The sequence below is a fragment of the Rhagoletis zephyria genome, unplaced genomic scaffold, assembly GCF_001687245.7.
Source record: "Rhagoletis zephyria isolate East Lansing unplaced genomic scaffold, Rhagoletis_zephyria_1.1 Rzeph_scaffold_01187, whole genome shotgun sequence".
Taxonomy (NCBI): Eukaryota; Metazoa; Arthropoda; class Insecta; order Diptera; family Tephritidae; genus Rhagoletis; species Rhagoletis zephyria.
The window spans coordinates 97,167-106,922 of record NW_016158271.1 but is presented as its reverse complement, the minus strand read 5'-3'; the positions used below and the strand labels follow the sequence as shown (position 1 = coordinate 106,922).

General features: G+C 35.4%; 1 protein-coding gene across 1 annotated transcript; it reads right to left on the bottom strand.

Annotated features, from left to right (window-relative positions):
- Positions 1-277: 277 nt before the first annotated feature.
- LOC108363095 (uncharacterized) lies at positions 278-754 on the bottom strand. The gene has a single exon (XM_017616355.1). The coding sequence runs from the start codon at positions 752-754 to the stop codon at positions 278-280; it is 477 nt and encodes a 158-aa protein (XP_017471844.1).
- Between the last annotated feature and the right edge of the window lie 9,002 nt (positions 755-9,756).

The window sequence follows — 9,756 nt, the reverse complement described above, 5'->3', positions numbered from 1 at the left end:
ATTTTGACAACATTTTTAACAGCAAATCCTGCCTTCTTTAGAGCATGAGGAATATCACCAATGGGTACACTTGATTCTATACCTTTTAGTACTACTTGCAGTCCTTTGCTCCTTTTGAGCTGGTACGTATAGACATTTTCCTTAAGGTCATTAAGGTGTTTGGTTACCTGGTGGTAATTTTCTTCAGTTAGAATCTGAAGTTTAGTCTCTTTAATGTTGCCCGTGGTAATTGACGTTACGTGGAACGTATTGTCTCCAATAAGCTGAATTAATTTATTCACGAGCTCGCTACAGTTTTGCTCTCGTAAATAAATTGGGGCGGTTTGGGTTTGGCTTTGGAAACTTGAATCGGCTCTTTGTCACATTCATTGTCCAGAATCGCAAACTTAGTTTCCAGTAGAGGGTTAATGCCAGTGGTTTTCGATTTGGCAATTTTTGACGGATTTGCAATGTTTTGCTGCTGTGGGCATAATTTTCGTTTGACTTGTATGTACCTATCAATACCCGTCTGAGTCAATGTACGGGTTGTTGGATTAAGTAAGTCAGCTTGCGCTGAGCTGCGTGGCTTGGTTTGGGCTGGTGCCGAAATTCCCGTTTGAGCAGGTGTGGGTGAACTGCGTTGTGAAACCGCTGTCATTGCGGAAGTCGTGGTTGTAGTTGTTGTTGTGAGAGCTGCGCTCATCGTTGTTACTGTGCTTGTTGCTAAGCTAGTGCTTTGTTGTTGCGTTAGAACGACTTGGTCTACCAGAGACATTGGCGATTCTGCATTCCAAGATGTAATGCACGAGGTTTGGGGGGAGGAAGAGAACGATTTATCGCGATCAGCATTGTTTGTGGGGGAAACGAACGAAAAGTAAGCATTTCGTCGATCAGCTGCATGCTCTCGGTCAGCTTCTGTTACGGCAAGGTTTATTTCACTGTACTTGGTGCTTGTTTCACTATTCGGAAAGCACGGGGGGCCGGAGCTGCTTTTATTTTATTTTATGTTGGCACATTTAGTTGAATTTATCACGGAATTGCGAAAATTCAGAAATAGTAATTTATATTTATAGGCAAATAAGCAGAGAGCTTATTTATGCCTAGTATTGTCTTTTAGCGTTGGTTTTGTTCTTTTTTTCTTTGATTTATGTGAATTATTAATAATTTTTCGGCGGAGCGGTTAAAAAACACGTCCGCACATGTTGACAGTCAATCACTATCTATATACTTATATATATATATTTTTTTATATAAGAATTGAAGTCGGTTTTGTTTTTTGCTTAAAACTTACTTGTTTTATTTATATTTGTGAATATTCATGTATGTAAGAAACATGAGCCTTTCTTGACATGAAAAACTTCGTTCAAGTGTAGCTATTGAAACGGGCAAAAGTTCCAATACGCGTAAGATCTTAAAACATTCCCAAAAGACGTTGTATTCACTATCAGGCCGATTCTGAACACAAACTCCCCGGTAGTTTTCCTTTTTTCCTTTTGCTTCTATCATGAATAAAAATTCCCTGAGGATTTTTTATTTTAAATGGCGGAGTTGAGCTGTCAAACAAGTGTCAAACAACCATTCGAGGTTTGGATTTCCTCCTCCCAAGTTTTCGAAGATAATGCTACTCCCTGGGAGTTAAATAGGGAATTAGCTGTTCTATTAAATAATTATAAAAAGTGCTAAGTCATTGTTATTATGAACTGAAAATAAAAATCAAAATAAGCAAAAAAAAACAATAATTATATAGCTAGTTTGTTATTAAAATTTGTAATCGTTATAAGTATAATCTCTGAACAAAAAATTTTCATATATGAAGGGTTAAGATTTTTTAAATATTTCGTTTGCCACGTTGGATCTGTCATTTTGAATTTTAAGTAAATGAATTTAGATTCGTATTCAACGACCCAGAAAACCCCCAGATACCCAGTCTCATAGAAATCTACCGATGTTTTTTCAAATTTTCGTTTGTCAATGTGAATTTTTCGTAAGTGACTTAAAGCATAGTTCACTCAAAATCGGTACGCATGAAATGGGTTATATCTTTTTAGAAGGTTTTCAGAAAATAGTATTTAATATATTAAAATAAAGGGAAGTATTCCGCTATAGATATATGTTAGCGAAAGTGTCATATTTTGCTTGGATAAATAATTAACGGACAATTTCTTTGATAATGATAAAATTTTTCTGAACACCCGTTCTAGAGACTTGAGTAGTCATCTTGTTTCCCTAAACTATCTTTAGTTTATGTTTTTTCGTAGTTCGCACATCTCTACTAATTTTGTTTTAAATAAATACCGCGTATTTTTCGATTTGACGTAAATAGGACATATTCGTGACTTCCCGAACTTTATTCGCACCATTGGCTTCAAACCGATTTAAAGTTACCTGTGAACAATAAATTTTCAGTAAAACCAACCAAAACTTTACTAAAGGTTTAAGGTAAATGATACAATGGAATAACAGTTTGTGCAGGGACTTGGCCTTCAGATGTGCAGCGCTCCTTCGAACATATTTCTGGGGTCATATGACCCATTGTGAGTCTGTTCGAGTTTTAATGCGACTGTGTAAACTTTTATAAATTTAGTTTTAAGATGATATCACCCTGTTTTTTAGCTTAAAACTTTTAACGTGGGAGTTGACCGAAGTAGAGATTTAAACATATTTTGTTAATCTATTATAAAATATCACATTTCGTGTGAACATTGGGATCAAGTAAACGAGTGCAGTTTTGTTTTTAAATTTATTTAATGTGACTAAATTTTGTATATTATAACTCGATAAGGTTTAAGCCATGCATAACTCCCATTCGCTGAACCGTTGATCTTCCGATAAGCCGATTTTTTATACCCGAGCGCACTTGTTCACAAGGGTATATTAACTTTGTTCGCATAACGGTTGTTTGTAACAGCCAACAAGAATCGAGATAGATATGGACAAATGTATACATAAATGATCAGAACGAAAAGAGAAGTTGTTTAAGCCATGTGTGTCTGTCCGTCCGTCCGTCTGTCCGTGTACACGATACCTCGAGCAAAAATTGAGGTATCTCAATGGAATTTGGTATGTAGGCTTCCCTTTATCCAAGGTAGGTTGGTACTGGAAATCAGACTGCACTTCCCATATAACGGTATTTTCGAAAAATGCAAAAACTATGATATTTCGGTAAATATTTCATTCAAATTGTTGAAAACTAGTATGTGGAGTAGAATTGTGGTAAAAAATAATATTGTTATGAAATTTTTGGAAAATGGGCGTGACCCCGCCCACTTATGATGAATTGCTGTATCTCAGTATCCGCTTCACCAATCCTTACCAAACTCGGTACGAGGCTTGGGTAGGGTCTAGCTAAGAAATCTGTTGAAAATCTTTGAAATCGGGCAATAACCACGCCCACCGGCCATATAACGGTAATATACAGAAACACGAAAACTGCGATAAATCAGTAACTACTGGAGCTAATTCACTTAAAATCGATGATTGCAATAACCACTTAGCAGAAAATTAGAATATTATAAATTTTTGGATAATGGGCGTGGCACCGCCCACTTATGACCGCGTATGTGCATCTCTGTAACCGATTTATCAATTTCCACCAAATTCGGTGCACTTAATAACCTTGCTACGGAAAAGCAATTTGTTGAAAATTATTCAAATCGGACTGAAATTACACCCGCTTCCCGTATAACGGTAAATTTCAGATATACGAAAACTCCGATATTTCAATAACTGAACACGTTAATTTACTTCAAGTTAATAGTTACAACAATCTCTTAACAATAAATATATACGACTGCTATAGACTTTTAGGAATTGGGCGTGGCACCGCCCACTTTATAACTACAAAAGTGTACCTCGGTAACCACTTAATCGATTTGTACCTAATAGGTTCAATTATATCATTAAGTCTAACTCTGCATAATATCGAAAACTTTAGAAATCGGGTAAAGACCCGTACTTATCATGCAAAGATAGTTCAGAGAAAGTTGAAACGATGATATTTGATACCTACGCCGGGTATATAAAGTTCGGTTTTGCCCGAACTTATACTTCTTTACTTGTTTCTAATTGAGGTAAAGACACTTATTCTTAAACTGGTGCGAAATTATGTTTTTTATTGATTAGCTTACTCCGTTAATTTAAGTAGAGGGAATCCATTTATTGATTTTTTTTGAAAATGAGGAGTTTTTGGTATCTTTATTTTTAATTTGATTTTTATTCTCGAAAAGGTCGAATTTTCGATGAATTCGTTCAACATTATTTTTTGGGCAGCCCCTCCAACGTGAATAAAACTGTCAAATTAAAAAGCCAGCACTATGAAATTTCAACCTCATAATGGTACATCTATTTTCTAAGGACCTGCATTGAAATTTTTTAATACGTTCCAACAATTGCGTACCGATTTACAGTGAACCATACTTTGTATCATCCTCCCTACACTACAATTTCTGGGACTTCTGTGAGAGTCAGAATTTATAACTTTGCTGTGCCCAAAATATATTTTACAAAGTGTATTTGAATTTCACATTGCTCTCATGAGAAATGTACTATAATGTCAAATAAAAAAGGTTCATTACATAATTTAATAAACAAAGTGAAAGCAATATATGACATATTTATTTTCGATACTCTTATTTCACAACAGTTTTGTCATTGCATTAACCCATTTGCCAGTAGCAAATGTAATTCAAATTTAGAATTGTTTATTGTCATTCCAAAAATAATTTGTTTTAGAAAATAAATGCCAATAAACAAAAAATTTCATAAAATTTCCAGACACTTTCTGTTTATGCAGATCTACCCACAATAAAGGGTAGGGTATGTGCCGAAAGATGTTACACAGAAAAGGTAATCGATGAATGCTTGTGGTGTTCCTGGTGCAGTTCCATCAACTCAACTTGCATGCCTTATTTCGTAATATTTTCGAATATATTAAACTATGTATTCTGTTTCTTGATTGGCTCAGTAAGGCTTTTCATATTTTATTTATTTCTTTAATTCTTACAGCTTGATTAAGCCTAGCTTATACTTATATGCATATACATATTTATATATATTTAGAATCTATACCAACTGCAGTGAAAAACAATGAGGCAGACTTCCAAGACAAATCATTACAATGATTGCACTATTTGGCTGCGGTTGGGCCACCGCGTATGCATGCGATCTAGTGATGCATAAGTAAATTAGGCGATTTAGTTCTGTAAATAAAAAAATGGGGAAGCCAGTAATTTTTAATAATGCTTATTTGATTTAGTTTTTAATTTTAAAAATTGTTTCTTAAAGGGTTGTAAAATAAACCTGCGCCACTAAATTACTGCTTGCTCGAGGCGACAAATATCTGCGTGGGAAACTTGACAATATTTTAAATTCTATCGATTGACACTGCACCAGTTGAGAGGACTTTCACTTACGTTTTTTGTTTCCTTTTTTGCGGTGCAAGAATAATTCCATTTTGAGAATTGCATCGGGGCTGAAAATATGAGAGTATTCTTCTGACTTTCATCTTCACTTGAAGAATGTATCATCACAGCAATATCGTTGTTTAAACAACACTTACAAGCCAATACCCGATGTGTCAGGTATCTCTAAAGCTTTTTCAAAATAATTCTTCATTGTCATTCCTTTGTCTGTTTTAGAATTTGGAGAACCTTTAGGGTTATCAATGTTTTTCGATTGATTAGTATCAATCCTTCCTTATGCGACAGGTTTGAAAAATTTGTGCTTATAGCGAGCTAAATAAGTGGATATGGCAAGTATGTAAATTGTTGTTTTCCAGGAATGAAAATTTTGTACAAAAATTATGTTTTTAAAGTCGGGGGTGCCAGCCGAATCGGATCAGAATCATGGTATTTAAAAAAAAATGCTTCGTTTTTTTATAAGCATTTGAAGTATTCGAATCACGAATGATGAGGGTCTCCGAGCTGCTTAGTTCCCGGGTGCATTCTTCAAAAGCTACACCTGTAATGAGTAGCCTGAAATTAGTTTTCTTATTTGCTGAGCTCGACTTTTCCTAGTTGCAGGCAGTCACAATTGATTACTCACCGATGTCGGTGCCATAAGCTGTCAAATCCGTTTTGTTGTTCGATTCCATTCGCTTATTGGTCTTCATATTTTGAGGCAACTCGTCAATAGATAATAAGCCGGTTTATGAGAGAAAAAAAGAATTACTTTTGCCTAAGAAAAAGTATAAAAAAGTANGTTTTCCAGGAATGAAAATTTTGTACAAAAATTATGTTTTTAAAGTCGGGGGTGCCAGCCGAATCGGATCAGAATCATGGTATTTAAAAAAAAATGCTTCGTTTTTTTATAAGCATTTGAAGTATTCGAATCACGAATGATGAGGGTCTCCGAGCTGCTTAGTTCCCGGGTGCATTCTTCAAAAGCTACACCTGTAATGAGTAGCCTGAAATTAGTTTTCTTATTTGCTGAGCTCGACTTTTCCTAGTTGCAGGCAGTCACAATTGATTACTCACCGATGTCGGTGCCATAAGCTGTCAAATCCGTTTTGTTGTTCGATTCCATTCGCTTATTGGTCTTCATATTTTGAGGCAACTCGTCAATAGATAATAAGCCGGTTTATGAGAGAAAAAAAGAATTACTTTTGCCTAAGAAAAAGTATAAAAAAGTAGCCATGAATCCAGTTTTTTCAACAGATCCTTGACAAATAACATTCGATAGTTATGTAATTCTTACTCAATTAAAGGTCAGACCTACAGATTTTTAATTATTTCTTTATAACTAGACGTTGAAAATTGCTGCTGAAAATCCCTATTGAAGGATCTTACTCTTTGACTTTAAATGGCAACATAAGGGGGACGTAGTGGGACAATTTTGCTACCGAAGTTATTAGCCAATGTACATATTTCCCTATGAAAAAAAATATTTCCCGACAACAGAACAAAATTACTGTTTTTTGAAATTTTTCATTTGATTTCATTTCATTTCATTTATTAAGAGAGAAAAACATTAGTACAATAAGATCATAGACAGGGACTAAAAATACTAGTAAAATAAAATACATACAGATTACTTAAAACAAAAATAAAAATAAAATAAATTTCTCAAAGAGCCCCACTTGAAATGATTGAAACGACATCAATGGCAAATCACGACAATGTGGTTTCAAATTATAGTGCACACTTCCTTTTTTCATGTCTGGTAGTGTTTTTTTAAGATTGGTCCATAAAATCATAATAAAGAAAGAAACAAATGCAGGTATTTATAGCACGGAAAACAAAAAAAATGTATTAAAAGGACTACGTTCTCTTTGACATACGTCAAAGATCAAGTAGAAGTGGGAACTTGTATAACTCGGTTATATAGCTCGACAAATAATATGTTTAAAGACAATTTTATCAAAGTTGATAAATCTGACTTTTGACCAGCTTTATTACACAACAACGGGTAACACGACCTAACGTCGCGAAGTATCTCTACATGCAAAAAATATTGGCAACAATTTGTCATTTTGCGCAGTGCACTTGCAGAACCTTCGCATTCGCAAAAGCTCCGCATTGATTTTTGTGAATGTGAAGGCGAATGCGAATGTTAAAATCAATGCGGGAGCTCCGCGGTTGCGAATGTGAATGCGAATATTCGCAACAACCCTGATAGGAAGGATCCTACAGTAATTATAAAATTTTTGTTTAAATTCGGTCATATTGCTTGATTTAACATCATTTGGTAATTCATTAAAGCATTTTAATCCTTTATAATACAAATTACATTTATCTGCTTCCGTTTTATAAGCAAGTAGATTGAAATAATTTTTATTTCGAGTATGTTTGGAGTGTACATTATCGACATACTTTATGTTGCTTTTTAAGTAATCAGGCAAGTTGCCATCTATAATGTTCCTAGTAAATTTCATTGTGTTGTTTAACACTCAGCCAATTTAATTAGGCCAACATGTCTCTGATAGGTGTAAGTTATCGTTTTCTAAGTTACTGATTCCTGTACCCACAATCTCAAGTCTCACTCGAGAATAAGCTCTTACTATATTCATCTGTTTTAAAACCGGTATGGACATATAGAATACAATTATGCGGCTATGCAGCTACCTCAAATATATGTACATACTCCCAAGGTTTCAATTAAAAAATCTTAAAATGATTGTGAACGCTCCATTTTATGTCACAAACAACCAAATAAACCGTGACCGCAATCCCTACTGGTGCTTCTGAAATAAAAAAGTACGCCTAGGCGCACCAACAAAAATTTCATGATCTTCATTTCTACACTCATTTCTCATACATTATCATTACAGCGACTTAAAATGAAATCAATATTAGATCTCTACTAATGTTGAACACCTGCGAACTCAAACTTCATTTGGTCTTCTCCTGCCAACGCCAGCAGAACCAGTACTTTAGGGGCTATGGAATTGTTATTGTTTAGCTGAGGGAGAGCGGGAGATCAGTCTTAGAGTTTATATATCGGGTTAGAGAACTAAATGAGGTAAGGATTACCCTTGTGACGAGTATATATGTGTCAAGCTCAGTGAGCCCATATGGTTTGTAGGTGCACATCAAGTCAACAAAACATGCTGTTTCGAATTCCAGGACAATGCCGTTAAAGTCGAAAGTCAAATCTATACATACACCTCTTGATGGTCAATAACATCAAGTCGGGTTGGAGAGTTGGTCCGGTGTAAAGAACATCGTGCAGATCGTTCGGGTTTTATGACCGTGGTGTGGGAGGTAGAATGACCAATATTTTCCTTGAGAAGACATATCATGGGAAGTCGTTTCTCCCTTATAGTTGAGGTTGAGATATTCGTTTAATACATTTTCGTAAATGGATTTTAGATCGCCTTTTCTGAGCAAATTTTTATTCATGTTCTAAGTACTAAGGAAGATTTGGTTTGGAAATCTTGGTTTGTTTATGCGGAAAATGCATAAGTCGCTTAAGCATTTACCTTTAGGGACGACGTAACTTAGCAAGTGTAGGATTACAAAGCCTTTTTTGTAACCGCGCAAATGGTCAAGCAAAATATCCAACGACGAAAAGGAGGCCAAGCACAGGTGAAGGGCAGATGCGAACGCTTTGGTGGTCAGCTGTTAGACTAAATTTATTTGACATATTCTTCTCTTTAAATCCATTGTCAAATAATACATAAGTACCGATAATTTTCTAATACCTAACATCTGATATTTCCTAATGCATACATAATTCATATACTCTAGCACTCCATAAAGGTCCCTGCAAAAATTTGAGGACCAGGTGGTCCACTGGGTCGTGGTTTTAATGTATGTGCAAAAGGACCAGGCTTCATACTAGTAACTTGTTATGCTGACCTGGACCTAAACGTAAAAAAACTGATATATGTGTTGAACACCACCTCTTCGTGGCCCATCGGCAATATGATTCGGTTACCGAATGTGCCATGGTCCAAAAGGAGTAGTTGTCTAGGTGGTCCCATGTTATGCAGAGTTGGACCAGAGGTGGTCAGGTCCAATGACATCGCAATGTTAATGGAACCATGTTTTCTCCATATATTTAGACCATTTTGGTTACTAGTGTTGGTTACAAGGTTTCGTGGTCCTGTACCAGTGTTTAACCTAGTCCCACTTTTTGCAGGGGTGGATGACACTAATATATACATAACGCTATTTGTACTTGGTATTAAAAATGGGAATGCAGCATTGCTGTAGGCATGCTTATATATTAAGCTTTGTAATTACATACATATGTTAAACTAAAATAGCGAAAGCGTACAAACAACTATACATGTTATTGCAAAGCGAAACATAGCGGAAGCATGTGTGTATGTATATG

What these genes read in the sequence shown, in the direction of transcription:
- LOC108363095 (XM_017616355.1), bottom strand. Translation starts at nt 754, where the DNA reads ATGTCTCTGGTAGACCAAGTCGTTCTAACGCAACAACAAAGCACTAGC.